The 18393-nt window shown below is 43.9% G+C and overlaps 2 protein-coding genes across 2 annotated transcripts; both read left to right on the forward strand.

Moving 5' to 3' along the window:
- Window positions 1-1555: 1555 nt before the first annotated feature.
- On the forward strand, window positions 1556-11774 carry ALDOB (aldolase, fructose-bisphosphate B). The gene is made up of 9 exons (XM_013192347.3): window positions 1556-1698; window positions 8060-8181; window positions 8448-8659; window positions 9117-9171; window positions 9318-9478; window positions 9701-9784; window positions 10263-10437; window positions 10604-10803; window positions 11290-11774. The coding sequence occupies exons 2-9, from the start codon at window positions 8070-8072 to the stop codon at window positions 11383-11385; spliced, it is 1095 nt and encodes a 364-aa protein (XP_013047801.2). The 5' UTR covers window positions 1556-1698; window positions 8060-8069; the 3' UTR covers window positions 11386-11774.
- Window positions 11775-13440: 1666 nt separating this feature from the next.
- MRPL50 (mitochondrial ribosomal protein L50) lies at window positions 13441-14664 on the forward strand. The gene is made up of 2 exons (XM_048054361.2): window positions 13441-13598; window positions 14137-14664. The coding sequence occupies exons 1-2, from the start codon at window positions 13486-13488 to the stop codon at window positions 14528-14530; spliced, it is 507 nt and encodes a 168-aa protein (XP_047910318.1). The 5' UTR covers window positions 13441-13485; the 3' UTR covers window positions 14531-14664.
- Window positions 14665-18393: the final 3729 nt, after the last annotated feature.

The raw sequence follows: 18393 nt of genomic DNA on the forward strand, positions 1-18393 counted from the left end.
TTTCACTGGGGACCTGAAGAAGACTATCATTATAACACCTTATTTGTCCCAAAAGGGTCTTAGATTAAATATTTCAATAAAAACACTTCTAACCCATACAAGACACCTCTATGTTTGTGCTGGCAAAACTTCAATATGCCATTGGTTCCCCTTTCTGCTAAGGTGGGAGAAATGGAACATAAAGCAAACATTATAAAGCAGCAACGGCTTTCTATCAGTGTCATGTGCCACGGCATCCTTCAGCAAAAAGGGATGATGGATCAGGGAGGAGAAAGTTAAAGAAAACAAAACATTACAAGCACAAGGCCCTCAGTTAGAAGCAGTTAGGCTGTCCCTCAGCTTTCTGAGTGTCTTCTCTACTGACTGTCATGGAGGGCTAACCGTGGCAGTGTGTTAGCTGTTGAGATGTCCTGCAGGCACTGACCTTGGCATGCAGCTCTAGAACAGACAGGCTCAGGGAGGAAGAGACCTAACGAAGATAGTGCTGCTCAGTGAGAGGAGAAATCAGTCATCTCACCGTGTCCATGTAAAGGCTAAAGGTGTCACCACTCGAGCCAAACAAATGGAGAAACTACGTCATTCTTCAGGCAAACACTGGGTCTTCGGGGTAAAGACATACTAACGTCCAAGGTCACAGAGTGTACTCTTGCTGAGGGTACGATGTTTGCCTAAAAGTCTTCACATTGTACTTCTCTCCAGGAATACAGACCTGCACTATGAAGAAAACAACATGAAAAAAATAAAAAAGAAGTCTATGTACTTGGATTTGGTGAATAGCTGTGGTGTGATTTGATATAAAATGGAATGCTGATGTACCATATATAGAGCTTTCCTATTTTTCAGAGAAAAACTGTGCTAAGCGACTGAAAAGTCTGCATGTCATTGTAACATGGGAAGAAGGTGTTTCAATGGGATTTTGATGGAGAATTTGGCTTGCACTTTTGCGTCTCTAAGTGGGCATATTTCTTCTTATAACCATCTTTCTCACACATACAGTATGTAAATCACACACATTAAAGGAAATCAGAACTTGCTGTTTCATTATCCCTCCTACCATAGAATTGCATTTAGTCAATGTGTATACTAATTAGGAAGTGAAATATGTTTCTGTGCTAAATTTTCAACTCAGTAAAATCAGTTTAATACCTATAAAGCCACAGGAATGATAGTAAGGATCAGTCAAGGATCTGCCCCAGAGGTTCTGCATTTTGTTTCCTACTCTTCCTTCCTGAGCAGTGTAGTTTCCTAAGTATAAGCTTCCAGAAGATCTAAACCTAAACTGAAAGCATTATCCCAGATCCCTGTAACCAATTGCCATGGTTTAACTTGTAAATATTTGCAGTATGTTTTAGGAAGAGGAATAATTTGAAAAAAAATTGGAAAAGTCTCAGTTTCACAGCATCATAAATTGTGTTATATATACGGGGGAGGAGAAGTGGGCGGAAAAGTAGGGAGAGCAAATGGGTCCAATAATTGGTTGTGTGTGTGTTGTCTGGGAGCCAATCAATGATCCTGTGCAGTGACATTCCCCAACCAGCCTGGAGAGGAGGGAGAAAAAAGGAGTGAAAAAAAAAAAAAGAAAAAAAAACCACACCTGTCAAGAATTTTATAAAAGTTAGTGACTGGAAGGGCTGTGTCTCTTTGCCTGCAGCCACCTCACCAGAAGCTTGGAGCAGCGGAGGCACTGTCCACAAGCAAGTAAGTATAACCATTTCCTTTCTAACTTGTAAAGGTGGTAATGCGAATCAGCAGCTGTGACACAATGTGTTTATCTACAGAGGGTGGGGGGGGGGGGTGTTTTTGTTTTTGCTATTTTATTTTCCAGGAAAAGCTTGCAAGGAATAAGCACACAGCCATTCTGCAGTGATCTGCCAATGTGACCCATTTGCTGCTAACACTGGCTTTCTAACTTAGTTTAGTAATTCAAAGCTCCTAGAGTAAGTGAATCCTTAGTCTGCGAGAATAGAGCAATAACATACCTGCATTGCTTTCTACCGCTTCATTTTCTTATGTGTTTATTTATGCTCGTGGAGTACATAAATTTTTGTTTTGCAAGGAGAAGGAAGAATCACTGGAGAATGCAGTTCGTCCTGACAAGTGCCAGTGCTGACAACAGTGTAATTATCTGTGTTCACTGTGTAGTTCTGAAGCATTAGTGCAGTAGTGCCGATAAGATTCTTCAGCAGGGTATGTAAGATATAGTCTGCAATGCAGAAAACTAATAAATGGGGAAAGAGAGGCTTGGGAATATCATTTTTATGCCCTTGCAACAGGCTGTAACCTTTCTAGATGTGAACAGCTGGCTTCAGGAAATTGCTTGTCAAGTAATTTAGATCCTGACTGAGCCAGTGATCCTCCATTGCTTTCTCAACTATCCCATGTGCCTAGCACCCAAAACTACGTAGCCCACCTGAAAATGTCACCTCCACTTCCCTCAATCTTCCCTGCTGCCAGGCAAGTTTTTCTCAGGCAAGTCTGACAGCAGTTTTTTACCTTCTCTAAGAAGAGCCCAGCCCTGAGAGATAAGAACCTTCACCCTAATGACCATGCTTACTTCCAACTAATTAGTGTTTGTGGCCACCTCAGCCATCTCTAGCCATCACGAGCTCTCCAGGAGTGCTGTACACCAAATGCAGAGGCCAGGTTCCCGAAAACACATCTTCCCTTCTCAGTTGCTAGGGAGGGGAAACTGGGCGTACAATCACTCAGGTTCTCAACCTCTTAAGAGTCAGCAAAATCTACCAAGCAATTTGCCTTTATATATGCCCCCAAAGACTTGTCAAAATGGTGAAATCTGTTTTTTTCAGAGTTTTCACAATAATTAATATGACAATCAAAAACATCTGCTGTTTTTTCTAGGTGAAATAGGTCTGAATATCTTTTTGTCCCATGCTCTTGTCTCACTTCTTAGCACCCAGAAGTGAAACATTTTGCTGTATTAAAACCTTCACTCCTACCGCAAACATGAGGGGAGAAACATCCTGTTCTTCCCTCACAGCTCCTTCAGCATACATACAGAAGTCACTGCTTTCATTTCGGCTTCCAAAAGCAAGTACTCCCATATGGAGCCTCAGGATAATTCAGTCTGAAAGGGACGTTAGGAGGTCTGTAGCCCAACCTCCTGCTCAAAGCAGGGAGTCAGATCTGTCTGCTCACGATTTCAGGCTGGTCTTGACAGCCTCCAAGGATGAAGACAGCACAGCCTCTCTGCCAACCTGCTCTACTGCTTGGCTGTCCCAGTAGTGAAGAAAATTCTTTACATCCATTATGAACCTCTCTACTTTTAGCTTATGCCTGTTGTCTCACCCTCCTGCCACACACTGCTGTGAAGAGTCGGGCTTTGTCTGCAGATCACCTCTGTAGGTACCAGTGGCTGATGTGGTGCCCCTGAAGCCATCTCTGCATGAGGCTGAGATAGCCCCAGCCTTGCAGCCTTCCTCTCTCAGGGCAAGCGCTCCAACCACCAACCTTCTTGGTGGCATCTGCTGAACTCACTCCAGTTTGTTGATGCCTTTCCAGTACCACAGGGGCACAAAAGTAGATACAGTTAGACATGGCATAACCAGTCCTGGGCAGAGGGGGATAATCTCTGTCCTCCCCTGGCTCTCTGGCCATAGCCCTGCTTGCACAGGATTCTGCTGGTCCTTGTTGCTGGCCCCTGCTCAGCTCGCTGCCTGATGGGCTCAGTCTCCCAAGAGCTGTTCCCCAGCCTCAACGGCCCTGGTGGGAGCGCTGCTCTCCCAGGACACAGCTGGGCATCTGTCCTGCTGAACTTCATGGTGTTCCTGCTGGCACCCTCACTCCCTGACCTGGCTGCCTTGAACAGTCACCCTGCAACGGAGCGTATCAGCTACTGCTGCCAGCTGGGTGTCTTCGGCAGGCTGGGTAGGAATGTGCTCCGTCAGCAAGATGGTGCCAGGCCTGTCCAACCATTTGTACCTCTGTTTTGCCCAGTGGCCAAGGAACCAAACATACTTAGACAAAGGTTTTTAACAGAGCTGCACGGTGAAGTGAGGCCAATAGATCTGCTGGCTATAAAGAGCATATCGGGTGTGTACCATGTTATGGGACTGACCCTCCCATGCATACATCTGTGAATGAGGAGCAAACCCAGTCAGGTTAATACTATGCCCAAATGTGACAGCCTAAATTTTTGAACACATTTCATTCTCCCTATCAGCACCATGTATTTATCTGTATCTGCAACTTTGGCTTCTTCGAACCCTGTAATGTGCGCTGGCCTGAAGCAGAATCTCCTGAGTGCACAGTGCAATGATATGCACATGTGCTTCGTATTGCTAACTGTCAAAGATGGTGTTGAAGGACTGTGTTTACCAGTAGCTGAACAGCCAAAGCTACGTGCGTTGGATACAAACTGCATTTTGAGAGTTTGGTCCAGCACATTTGGAACCAATTTTATAAAAGATGGCAATGAAGAGACCAAGAGAAAACAGACGCTAATCTGATCCCTCCCCATCTGCTAACCAGGACTCAGGTGAGATTTTCTGTAAAATTAGAAGATGCCAGTCACTTCAGGTGGCTGGAAATAAAAGAAGCTGAAGAATATTAATTTTTATAAGATGACCTGATGTGGAATTTAACAGTTTGTTCCTTCTGCTCTTCATCTTGCCTCTGCCCTTTGGTTCTCACTATTAATATTAACAGGATGCAGTGTTTGTGCTGATATCCGTGAAGATATTTCCCCTGCAGTCCTCCATTACAGTGGCTGAGAAAAACTTGAGACTTCAGCAACACAATATTTACTTTTAGAACTGTGCCATTCTCTTTCTCCCCAGCCCTATCCCCTGCTGGTCACAGGCTGTGGACTGAACAAAGAACTTGGTTTGTTTAAGTTGTTGCTGAAGCCTGACAAACACTCCAGGTAGACATAAACCTGTTGTTATGCATTCTGTGCAGTTCCATTTTTTTTTTGTTCTTCCACTTTTTAAAAATACATTATGGGAGAGGTTAACACAAAGAGAATAATTGCTGTCCTGTACTTACACAAATCAATGTGAAATGACTTGAGCTTATGATACTTAGGACACTAGCCCACAGCTTAAAATGGGTAAATACAAATAAAACTTCTTGAAAAACTTTATTGGTGGGATAACTTCTAGATCCTGTTACTCAGAACAAAGTTCCTTTGAGCTTTTCCCTGCCTGGAAAAGTGGACAAATTAAATAAAGCAGAGTGATATAGCAAAGAGGCTTCATTTATGGAAAAATGAAGGAAGCTGCCTGCCTGGGTGCAAATGTTTTTCCTCAGGACATCTGTGGTGACACATCCGGAGAGACTGCACTGTCTCTTTAAAGGGTCATTAATGTCTCAGTGGATGTGCTGGGAGGTTAATCTTTAAAAGGCAGCTGTAAGAAGTGTTACTGAATTGTAAGTGTTCTCCAGTCCCCTTGATATGCTCAGATACGTACCTTACAGCAGGGACACCCATTCCAGAATCCAGCAGGGAAGTTCCTTAGTGGTTATGCTCTTCATGAGAGATTCACAGGAAAATAAAACCCTTAACAAAGGGTCCTTGAACGTCTTGGACCTTGAGCTATCACTCCCCTTACAAGTGCTCTTTTGCACTCATTTATTCTCCATTTCAGTTAGACACACCGTGTGTTTTATTGCTCCTTGAAGCTCGGCAGAGCAGCTGGGAACCACTCACCACAGTCTTACAGATCACAGGCTTTGGGGAGCCCTTTGTCAAGTCTCCATCTACTTCTTCACACTTTACGGGACACTTGCATGAAAACTGGAACAAACTTACTGTCTTCCAATTCATCTCTGACTTGTGGAACTATGCTTTATTGTTTTGGTCTCCCTGCGCACACAGTTGGACCACTATTATCCACTAAAATCTCGTATTTCCATGTTTCAGCAATTTGCATTGCAGGCTGGTTTTGGGTGGTAACTGTCTTTGTTATCTTTCTGCAAGCACAAGTAACATGCAAAATACAAAAGACATTAGTATCATTGTTTAATGCATTACTGGACAGAATGGATACCTGTAATAATGTAACCAGAGTGACTGATGATCTTGTACCTCAGCTATCTGGATTAAAGATTATCTGGATACACCTGCATATGCTGTAACACACTTCCAAACTGCAACTCTGAAATCCCTTTACTGGTTTAGTGATTCATTAATTCAACCTTGGACTAGGTCACATTCTCTAAAAATTTGGCAGTCTTCTCCACTGAGACTGTGAACTACTAGAGCTGTTCCTCATCATTTTGCACAGCAATTTACAGGTTTGGCTGAAGTGCTTACAATATTAACTATTATAGTAATCACAGTAAAAAGGCAGTTACCTTTTTCTATGAGTTCTCCAGGGGACATATCAGACACAGAAAGCAGGTGATGAGGAAGGTTAAAGATCTGCTTTATAGCTGTGTAGCACAAACCACAGTTCTTCAAGTTCTTTTAGGTGGGCCAAATGGGATAAAAACCAGGAGTGATGGAGTTGCAGCCACCATAGTAGAAGGATGCTTCCCAAAGCTCTGGCCACAGAAAATTCAGCAAAGGCTGCTTTTGCTAGACCACAGCAATGCACTTCAGCACTTGGGAGAGGAGGGAACCCCCTTCATTTAGCATACTCTTCATCACACCCTCTCTCAAAATTCTTCTAAACCTAGAATAACTCAGTGCTGCTAAGTCACGTAGGATAAATTCTAGCCTCAAAAGACTCACAAAATGGTAAAAGCAAAACATCTGGATACTGACCAGCCTGTACTGACAGACAATACCATTTAAACCTTGCGCAGTAACAATACAAACACCTTCAACTTTAAACATGAGACACAAGAGCAGTCAGAGCACTGTGATAGCATTGTTTCTAGGAAATTTGGGCAGCCCTCGGCATGGCATGGTGCACAGAACTCCACTGATGTCGGCATCTATCACACCATTAGTAGCAGCCAGACCCCTGTTACTGTCTATTATGCCCTTCAGTGGGGAAGGCTACACAGGGATCCTGGCAATGTAGTAGCTGTGGGCAGAGAGAAAGGATGGAGGACTTGGCTGCATGTATGCTTATATGGGGGGTTGTACGTGCCTCCTGCCCCTGTAGGGCTGAATTAGGGAAACAGAAGGGGCAGATGCTACCCAGAGGCCTGTTCCTCTGGAATAAAACTTGTTATTGGAGATACTTGGTGTTGTTTTTAAGGATTCATCTCATGGATGTACCACTTGCTGGTACTTGCACTGGTGGTGCTCTAGGTATAGAAGATGATGAACAGACAACAGAGAGTCTTCACAGCTCAAACTCACAGGTGCTTACATATAGTGAAGTATTGTGGACTATTCAGATGATAAATTATAATTTAATCTCATTTAATGAGAACTTTAATAAGACCAACCATGTTGTCAAAACAAGACAGAACCTGGATTTCAGGTGCAGGATACATGCAGCTGGTAAGCCTCTGCCAGAGCTGAGAAGACAGAAATGTATGGTGAATCCTTCTAAACTCCCACATCTTGTCCAGAGCAAGCAACACGGTACAGTTCTGAGAGCAGCCATGGGGGAGGAGAGAACTACAGAGCAAGGCAGGACAGAAGAGGCGAAAAGGCAAGCAGACAAAGTAGCAAATACTGCCAACACAGGCCAGGGAATGGGAGAATGGGCACTGTTAGGAAGAGAGGAAAAGCAAGCTATGTGATAACTGGCAGTGTTCTGATTAGGACCAACAGGTTGCAAGTGCTTTGCAAAGAAGTTTGCGGTGCCTGCAATTAGCACACTTGTTAGTTTGGCACACATTTTTTTGACACACTGACCTTCCTTTAGTCTCTGAGCAAATCCATGCAAAACGCAGTCTTTCTCTCTTCTGTAGTAGAAGGATGTGTTGGGATGTGGCTCCTGCATTTCCCTCTTCTACTTTCGCCAGAAATACCAAACCAAGAAGGACTCACGCTGGATTTCTGGGCATGTGTCTATGACAACGTGGACAGGACAAGCACCAAGAGGCCTCCAACAGGAATACTCAAGCCTGGTGCCTCAGGCTGGTGGTTTCTGCATATAGTCTCCCATCAGCTTGTAACTGTAATTCTCTCCCACAGATAAGTCACCATGACTCACCAGTTCCCAGCACTGTCTCCAGAGCAGAAGAAAGCTCTTTCGGACATTGCTCAGCGGATTGTGGCTTCAGGAAAGGGGATCCTAGCTGCAGATGAATCAGTGGGTGAGTTCTGGATAGCAATCAATTAGCAATACCCAAACTTTTGTCCTTGTTTTGCTTCATCTTTGAACAGTGAAGTAAAAAAAAAAAAAAATAAAAAAATTAAAATTCATTGACTGAGCAGGAACATATCAGCCAACAGGGCTGCAAATGCTGACAAACTATGCACTTCTGCACTGAAGCCCCAGTTCTTTCTAATTACTACATTTTGGATCCAGGAGAGCAGCCAGCCTAACACCTTTCTGTCTGGCCTTTGGCCACCTTTCTAGGTACCATGGGGAACAGGCTGCAGAGGATCAATGTGGAGAACACAGAGGAGAATCGCCGTGCTTTTCGAGAGATACTCTTCTCTTCCGATACTTCCATCAACCAGAGCATTGGGGGAGTGATACTTTTCCATGAGACTCTCTATCAGAAAGACAGCAGTGGAAAGCCGTTTCCAGCTATCATCAAAGAAAAAGGCATTGTGGTGGGAATAAAAGTGAGTTTCTGTACATGTGTGGGGGCTATACTCACTTCCAACAACAACTTTTGTTTGGTTTGTGGTTTTGAAATCCCTAGAATGTCTCTGCCACCATTCTCTGCATTGCTTTTGTACAACTAACCAGGGAAACATTTGCACCCTTTCATCCAACAACACCCATCTATTCACTATTCACTGCAGTTAACATCCTTCCATGCAATAACCTAATTAAATCCTTTCTGCAGCTAACAGAGCTGTTGATCCACTCCCCACAGCCACCTGCATGTAGCCCCCATTACCCAATTTCCTCCTCTTCTTCCCCTTTGCTGCAACCCTTCTCTTCCTTCCACTAGCAGTCTGTTCAGCCCTATACTTTACTCACAGTCAATCTGCAAAGGCAGACTAGGTCTGGGGCGCAAGGTTCAGTCTGACCTCCCTCACTGTGTAACTCCTTCTGTTTCTGCTGTCTCTTCAGCTGGATAAAGGAACAGCGACCCTAGCAGGAACAAATGGAGAAACCACCATTGAAGGTAAGGAGAGATCTCAGCTATGACTGGTATAGTGAAAGTCATGGGGTGACTCAACAGGAGTTGCAGCCTTGGCTGGTGTCATGATACTTTTCAGAGGTATTTCTGAAAGAGCTGTTCTCACTGAAGCACTGTTCTTTCACCTGCAGGACTGGATGGACTGTCTGAGCGCTGTGCCCAGTACAAGAAAGATGGTGTTGACTTTGGCAAGTGGCGTGCAGTGTTGAGGATCACCAGCACAACACCCTCTCAACTTGCCATCCAAGAGAATGCCAACGCACTGGCACGCTATGCCAGCATCTGCCAGCAGGTATCTACCCTTCTGCAGCCTTTCTTGAAATGTTGTTGTCCCTTCTTCACTGTTCCCTCTGATAATAGACTAGGTATTGTGAACCGCAGATCTCTGTGAGGGCCTTGGGAAATGTGGAGAAAGGGCAGTGCAGCAAGCAGGCATGCCACCAAAGACTGTAGAGACAGCCTGGACAGTTTTTCTTCCACACCTCCAAAGACTTCCTTGTTTTTCCTTCCTTAGAATGGCTTGGTGCCCATTGTGGAACCAGAAGTCTTACCTGATGGAGACCACGATCTCCAGCGCTGCCAGTATGTCACAGAAAAGGTAAGAGATTCTTCATCTCTGTCCCCTCACAAATCAGTAGTTAATCTTATGCAGCTTTTGCATTGGCAGATCTCAAGGAGTTTTGACCAAAAAGGTCCTACATAACTGTATCACAGAAATGGGTCACTCATAGTCAAATAATTAGCTGGTAGCAAATGTGAGAGCAGAATCCCTGTTTTTGGATTTCCTATCAAACCATCAGTATAAGCATTCCTGAGCTCAAAGGGATACATTGGTGATAAAGGCATTTACTCCTTGTTCACTATGTCAGTCTGTAAGGACAAACCCAATAAAAAAGGAAAGCAGTGTCCTAGTCATCACAAAAGTAGCAGTGCCTCCAGGGCTGCAACCCGTGACAAATTTCAAGAAATTCAGTTTGATCTTCTCCCACTCCCAAGGGATAAGCTGTCTTTCCACAGCAGGTTGAGGGAAAGCTTTGAGCACAGATGTGTATTCAATCCTCCTATTCACCCCCCAGGTTCTGGCTGCTGTCTACAAGGCCTTGAACGATCATCATGTCTACCTGGAGGGGACACTGCTGAAACCCAACATGGTGACAGCCGGACATGCCTGCCCCAAGAAGTACACCCCTCAGGATGTAGCTGCAGCAACCGTCACTACTCTCCTCCGCACCGTTCCTGCTGCTGTTCCTGGTGATTCTTGATTTGTTCCCGTATATCCCTTCACACTGTCACTCTTACTTAACTGGCCTTGCTCCTCCATCTGACATGCTCACTCCTCTGGCACGCAGAGGTCAGGGATGGTGGCTTGGTGTCTGGAGCACCCCCGTTTCTAAGTCCTGAGATCTCTTTCTTGCAGGAATCTGCTTCCTGTCTGGAGGTCAAAGTGAAGAGGAGGCTTCTCTCAACCTGAATGCCATGAATCAGTCCTCTCTGCCTAAACCTTGGAAACTGACCTTTTCATATGGAAGGGCTCTGCAGGCCTCTGCCCTGGCAGCATGGCTGGGCAAATCAGAGAACAAGAAGGCTGCACAGGAGGCTTTCCGCAAGCGGGCGCAGGTACAAGGCCTTCCCCTTGATGCCAAGAGGAGCTGCTCCCTCCTTTCTGTGTCAGAGGGAAGTCATACGTCTCTGTGTCATTTGGGAGACGTTGTCACCTTCCTAAGGTTCCTCTTATTCCTGCCCTTCCTGGTGCTTCATGTACACCGAGGAAATTATTCTAGTTGGCGTGACAGAGGTCTAATGCAAGAAACAGCAGAGGTGGTTACTAGTCACAGCTGGATAATTTTCTTTTGTAATGTAAACTTACATCCACGGTGTGTTTGTCTGAAGAAAAGCACTCCCCTTACTGTCAACCAGCTAGTGACCATCAAACAGGCCTTGACAGTGTCACAAAACTAAGCTAGCTCATAAATATCATCAGTGAATTCAGAAGCTGACTCCTTTTTCCACAATTTTGCACTTTGTTCACTGCTACTGTCTTTCTACAGTTGTCTTTCTTACTCCAAGCTAATATGATCCCCTCCTTTTTTGTTTCTTTTTCAGATTAATAGTTTAGCTTGCAGAGGACAGTATGTTGTGTCTGGGAAGACTGATGCAGCTGCCACGCAGTCACTTTTCACTGCCAGCTACACCTATTGAAAGCACAGGAATCTGCCTTTGTCCTGTCCTGCTTCATACAGTGAAAGGTGCTCAGAAAGGAAAGAAAAACAAAGAAACCTAATTTTCCTTACTGTGAACAAAACTGGAAATGGATTAGCTTACTCTTCTAGCCTTGACTTTCACAATTTACAGAGGGGATATTCTTTTTTCATCTACACATTCTAAAAATGAAGAATTATTTCCATATAATAAACAATAACTAACACTGAATCATGAATCCACTCTCCCTTTGGTTTAAACTTAGTCCTTAGAGTAGTATGCATATTAAGTAGTTACCACTAGATACCCTTGCCCATTACCACATTTTTGCAGCCAAAATCTTAAAACCTGTCTTTAATTATGTGAATAAAACAGTAATTCAAAACCAATCTCCGTCTCACAAATATTTATTCTGTATAAACTTTTCAGTCCCTTTCACACCTCCGTGGTTCTCAGTCGCCGATGCAAAAATTAAGTTGAAGTGCTATTGTTGGTGAGCTTGGGAAATCCTGAGGAGATCTAAGTGAAATAATCCAATAGTGATAAAACTGGAGATGTTAATTCTGCTAAATGAAGTCAGAAACTGAAAAAAAGGTCATAGATGAATGTGACAAGCACTACACTGTACTCCAGACTGTTAAACAACATTACCAGAAAAAACCTTTTGGTCCTCTGCAGAATCATACACTTGGTTCAGCTCAGCAAGGTTGCCATACACTGACTTAAGAGTTGCACAGGCTGAGTTAGTGCTGTGCAAAGCCTATTTATCTTGGTGCTTATATTGTGGCATTTTCATGGTAATTAACATTAAACGTGCAGGGAAGGATCTTGGCCTACCCAGTTGGCATAACTTGAATAATTAGGTTGATGTTGAAGGCCCACATTTTGACCTTTGATATGTTGCCAACTAGTTGTTTGTGATGCTAAGCTCTGTTAGAAAAAGCACTGTCAGGCAGTTATGAAAAAATGCAGCTTTGCCATAAATGGCAGAAACAGCAGAACTAAAGTCATATCAGGATATTCACCGGTCGACATGCTACACTAATCACCTGGTAAAGCCTTGGAGCAGCCCACCAAGCAGTAAAGAGCATAAAATCCTGAAGACGCTATGCTCTCCGTCTCAGAAACCTCATACACCTCACCTGGAAGAGAGGCAGTATGACTTTACCTCCAGGGTCACCTGGACATGAAGGCCCTCTAGGGCCTTGGAGGACTGAGCTTGTGCTGCCACAGCCACCAAGCTCAGCACTCGACTCCTCGCTACCACTGACACCCACTGCTCCTGCCAGCAAGGAAAGGGAAAGCAGGGAGAATCTATTTCCCATAACTTTGATGTTGGTGGTGGTTTTGTGTGTGTGTGTGTTAGCAACCACTGTGTTAGAGAGGCAATACATAACAAAACTCTTTCACAAAGGTCCAATCCTTGGGTAATCAGTGTGTGTGTGCATTTAGTCTGTCCTGACGTAACCATGAAGGAAGACCGAGTGACTTGCCAAAAAGCACTCCAGGAGCTCATAGTAGAGCCATGAACACCTCTTTTTTTGGTTCATATGTTGTCCTGTAGGTCTCCATACACCTGAGTTCAAATAAACTCCTGTTCCTGCTACGTATTTCATTGCTGTGCCATGTATCAGTGTGATGCTTCTCTTAAGGGTGGAAAAGAGTTTTCCCTGAACCTCTCACTTCAGCAAGAGAAAGCTGTGTCTTGGCTAAAGATTTCCTGCTCCTTTGCAGGACACCTGTCACCAACGCTGTGCTAGATGCAGCTGGATGCTGTGCCTGGCCCTGACATTTATTTGCGTTTTGTGGCCAGGGCAAAGAGATGTACACTACATGGGAATCAAAGCACGGGTGTGTCTTTTGGCTGAGTTTTGTGGCATCACCCCTCACTGTGTAAAACGAATTTACTTCATTAAATAAAATAGGAAAACGGGTCTTATACTCTCGTGCCCATCTTTTATTGACAGAAGCAGCACCTCCCCTTCTTTCCATCACACCCGGCACTACAACTCCCATCAGGCAGGGCGGGAGCGGGCAGAAGTGGCGTCACGGCGGGCCGCCGGGAGGCAAGGGGAAGGGGAAGGGGAAGGGCTCCGCGAAATGGCGGCGACCACCAAAGGGCTGATGGCGGCGGCGGCGGGGCGGCGGCTGAGCTGCGGCTGGGGCCGGGGCCTGGTGTCGGTGCCGCGGCGGCTCTTCTGGGGCGCCCGCAGGTATCGGCTGGTGGGGGGCGCTGGCCGCCGGGGGCGGCAGGGTTTGTCGTGGGCACCGGGGGTCGTTTGGGACCCAGTAGCTGGGGGTAGGCTTCGTTTTCTGGTTGAAACCGATTTGCTTATTTATTTATTTATAAGCGTATAGGAATTGTTTTTTCCTGTGGCAGCACTTACTGGTTTTGAGTTATCATTCTTCACAGTCCACTAGAAAGTTGAGCTGGGGCTGTGTAACAAGTCAGTAAGCTGGTTAGGATTTTTACTTGCTTATTTTAATAAAATAAAGGAGGCAAGTGATTTCTATTTAGAAAAAAAAAAGAAACATCTGGCAAGCAGCATCTGGGGCAAAATCAATAGTCTAGCTTAGGCACTTCTGTTCTTCTGGACCTTTGTGCCACTTTGTTCCTAGTGGACCTGCCGTGTCTGTAGGATGTGTAAACTCTTCTCAGACCATCATTTTAAGTGACTAGGAATAGAAACATGCTCTGATTTCAGCTTAAGTAGCCAAGAGACTGAAAATATTTATGTCTGATGTCAACAGGAAGGAGGAAAAAGAAGTAGAAGCAGGAGCAGGTGCAATCATTGAACAGAAGACTGAACCCAGTGTGATCTGTCCCCCACCACGCAGCAGAAATTATGTTCCTCCAGAGGATATACAGAGCTTACTTGAGTCTCATGTCAGGAAGATTTTCGGACCCTCGCTTCCTGATCAGTGGCAGCAGACGTCCCTAAAAGAAAACAAGCTAAAGTTTCGGCTCCTGGCTCAGCTGGCAGCAGAACTTGGTCATGCTGTCCCCAATTCACAGCTCCACCTGATGCGCAGTGCCCAGGATGTCTTGACTTTCTATACCACTCCTGTGAAGGAGGGGTCCAAGTTTGATGAACTGCGTGCCTCAGAGCTACCCCCAAACCTGAAGATTTCTTGGGAGCAGTGAGTGCTGCTGTGGAGCATTGCTTTGTTTTGGTTGTGCTCTTAAGGCAGAACTGCAGAGCTGAAACAGCCCTCTCCCTGTGATATCAACCGAGTATATGAGTATCACTAATAAAAGTTCATCTAGTTGTCTTGAGATTTCATTGTTTCTGTTTGTTATATACTGAAAAAGTGGAAGTTCTTTATGAAACAGTGACACAGTGTGGTCAGTAAAGGTAAAAATGTCTGCTTTATGGCCTCTGCCCTGCTGCCTAACAGCTACAGGGCCTAGTGGGCATACATGGAGAGGACCAGCTCCTGCATTTCTTCTCTGCGCCTCATAAATGTCTTGCCTTTGGCTCTGAACTGTGTAATGGGATTTTACAAAGTGTGTATTACTGTGTTTTGCTGTGGTGTTCAACTCAGCTACCAAGACTAGTCTGGCAGACTTTGGTAGGGGAAGGTGTGGGGAGGTATGCCAGCATTTTTCACCCTCCCTGCCTTTTGAGACTCAAAATCATGTCAGAAATGTTTCTAAAACCCATCACAGACATAGTCTTAAAATAAAACTCCACTTTTTCTCCTACAAATTACTACATGGCCATAGTGGGTACCAAGTAGAACTCTGAAATCTATGAGCTTGTTAATGGTGAACTCTTTAACAGTCCTATTAAGGTGACTGCCATCAAAGCAGCTTGTAGCATTCTCTGGCTGTATTTTCATATTTCTGAGTTCTGTTGATCCTTGCAATAACTACTAATGTTATTTTTTAATTCCTTTGGTACTGATTATATAGGCTTGTAATCAGAGAAGACAGCAGTGAAATTAGGAGAAATGTGCTGGATTATACTGTTCACTCTTCTGAACCCCATCTCCACTTGAAACATGTTTAGAAACCGCAGCTTTTGTCTTACGGTGCTCAGTTTCATTATTCAGCAAACTTCTTGCACTGCTTCGTTAGCTCTGAAGAAATTTAAGAAACCCGTTCTTGTATCCTTTAGAGTCCTGTGGAATTGCAGAGTGGTTTTAGCATGCTAAATGCTTGCTGTCAGGGTGAAAAAGGGGACAGGGTGTTTTCACTGGCACTGCAGAATGCTCTCTGTTAACAAGTCCCTTCCCTGTAGCTTGTGGAAGAACACAGTATGATAAATAGATAAATCTGTGTGCAGAGAGGTAGTTCAGCACCGATTGTGCATTAAATCTGTGGTGTGTATGCCCTACCCTAGGACATTTTCTACAATATTTAGCGTGCATATATGGCCCACGTTGGGAGAGAAGAGACCTCTTCAGAGAAGCATTATGAGGTGGGTATATGTAACATCTCTAAATGTTTTTAAGTACCACATAATAAAAATGAAGCAGTTGAGCAGCACAAAACTGAAAATTAGCAGTGGGTTCAGATGGACACACCAAAAGCAAGTATTAGCTGAGAATCACAGCCTGTGCCATAAAATTTTCCGTAGTTTTGAGTTTTGTTTTTTGAAGATCCATTTGGGGTAAAACTGGGGGGTTCAGCTGCTAAGGAAGTCTAAGCTTTCTGTGAACTGAAGCATACTGAACTGCTCTGCTATCTCCTCTGGGTAGAGGAACACTTCTGCATGCTGTTTTTTTTTCACTTTGATGGGTTTGGATGTAGTAAGAAGGTACGTAACACACATATGCTTTTTGGGCTATCTGGGAGCAATGCATTGGAAATTACCATGAAATTATGTCTTTCTATCAAAGGAAGGACACTATTGTCTCCTTGTACATGCATCTCCTCTGAGGTCTAAGCCTCACACTTCCACCAGCACACTGGTGCAAGAAGCTGCATGGACTAATATAAAACGAAGAACTATCAAATGTGGGCATTTGAATTGAAGACTTTAAGGGAGGATCTGTAAATACGGCTTTTTGAGAAAAAAAGAACTGTTCACTGAGGAAGAAAAGCCAGAAAGTGAAAACATACAGTTGCCTTTTTGTGCCAAGCCATTGTAAACTGAAGTAACTGGCTTTATAGTAGTAGTTTTGTATTTTGCAGGAGTGCTAAAACAAATAACATTTATAACACATAGGAAATTAAGGTGGAGAGCATGGTAAAAATGAGGTACCAGAAGTTTCTTTCCAAAAGTACGCTTTAGGTCCAAATGTTGCTTGGCTGAGCTAATTCAAGCTCATGCTCTTAGCAAAAGTAGACCGACATATTTCAGACACCAAAGGTGTTTCACAATAACATTGTACTATTTTCCATCTCCTGCAGAGATATGTTTGAAGGGAACTTATGATTTTGGTCTAGAAAGCTTCAGTCACTGAATTGCCCAAGTACTGCTATACTTCATGGTAAGAAGTCGTTTTTGTAAAACTGGTGTTAATTCTGTTTAATGCAGTCACATTAAACTCCTATTACTAAACACAACCTACTTCATTATCTCCTCTTCCTTTTGACAATGGAGTCCTCTTCCAGTACGGAAACAAACTTAAAATGGAATTATTTTTATTTTATTTATTTATTTGTTTATTTGGTGAAGAATTCCCCAAGGCTCTAGTTGATTTCACAATTTATTGAACTGTTCTGTCTTTTGGAAGATCCTGAGCCCGTTCGAGCCTTTATTCAGTGTTGCCTTCCTAATTCCTGCTGCAAAGTCTGAGCAAAACATAGACTTATGCTATGGAAATGCTCCCCATCCTGCACAACTTCACTCAGCTACTGCAATGTCTCTGTCTGTAGTACCGTGGTATGTCAGTAAATAGGTTGGATACCTGATTTTATGAGACTCTTTTATTCTGTGATTTTATTTTTATTATTTTTAATACAGGTTTCACTCCATTCTATTTAAGTGTTTCCTGTTCCTCTTGTCCTTTTCTGCACTGTGTTTCACCTGCCACAAAGTGTATTTCTGCAGTGGTCATGCTTGCATTCATCCTCAAAGCTCCGTGACTGGTGGAGAAAGGGTGCTGAGTTCATGCCTTCTGTAAGTACAGTGCTGCTGAGGAGGATATGGAACAGGCTGCTGCCCCATGGGGACGGAAATAAAAGGCTACACTGCTATGCAGGGTGTGTGCTTGTTCCATAGCCTGAAACCAAGCTTTCACCCTTAGAAGAGAAAATAGCTGGCCTTACAGTAGCAGCATGAAGACAACCTGACAGAATCTTACAGCAGGGAAGCTGCTCCACTGGCTAGTAAAATAGGATGTGACTGTGAGTACCTTGCACATCCATCTGGACTTGACTCTGCCACTTGTTCACTACACACCATTAGCCTGCGGCCACCCAAAACACAGAGAGGTAATAGGCAGCTCTGAAAACACATGTTGGCATAACCTGCTCCAGGGGGCCCTCTGCTCACCTGTGAAGGTAGCATCAACGAGATGTCAAACACAGTGACACCACGTCAAATGCAGTGACACGTCAAATGCAGTGACATGTTAAATACAGTGCCAATGACTGACTTGAGTAAGTAGTGTCAATCTTTCATCCTCCTCCCAGGAATCATTTCCTTGGTAATGAAAACCTTTCCCTGTATCCCAGTTGGCAGTCAGTTAGCCTTCCTAAATTAAAACAGATCAACTGTTATGAGTGCATTTTGTAACTAGTGGTAGCTGATTCACTTATGCAACATGTAAAGCCTGTTTTCCAAAACAGTGGAACAATCATTATCCAAAGGAAGAGTCTTTTCATGATATTCAGGGGCAACATTAAAAGCCTTTACATCAGGTGAATTAAATCTAGGGCTTCCTTCCTTAGATAGGAATAAATATGAATTTACTCTATTAAATAGTTATAATTTTAACATGTAGAATTGGTACAAGCTCTTGAGGTCTCAGCCCTTGCCCTAGAGAATTAAAGTTTGCATTTCTGGCTTCTGTAACAACTTGCTTTTTTGTAGATAGGTAGTATAGATGGAGGAA

The sequence above is a fragment of the Anser cygnoides genome, chromosome Z, assembly GCF_040182565.1.
Source record: "Anser cygnoides isolate HZ-2024a breed goose chromosome Z, Taihu_goose_T2T_genome, whole genome shotgun sequence".
Classification (NCBI taxonomy): domain Eukaryota; kingdom Metazoa; phylum Chordata; class Aves; order Anseriformes; family Anatidae; genus Anser; species Anser cygnoides.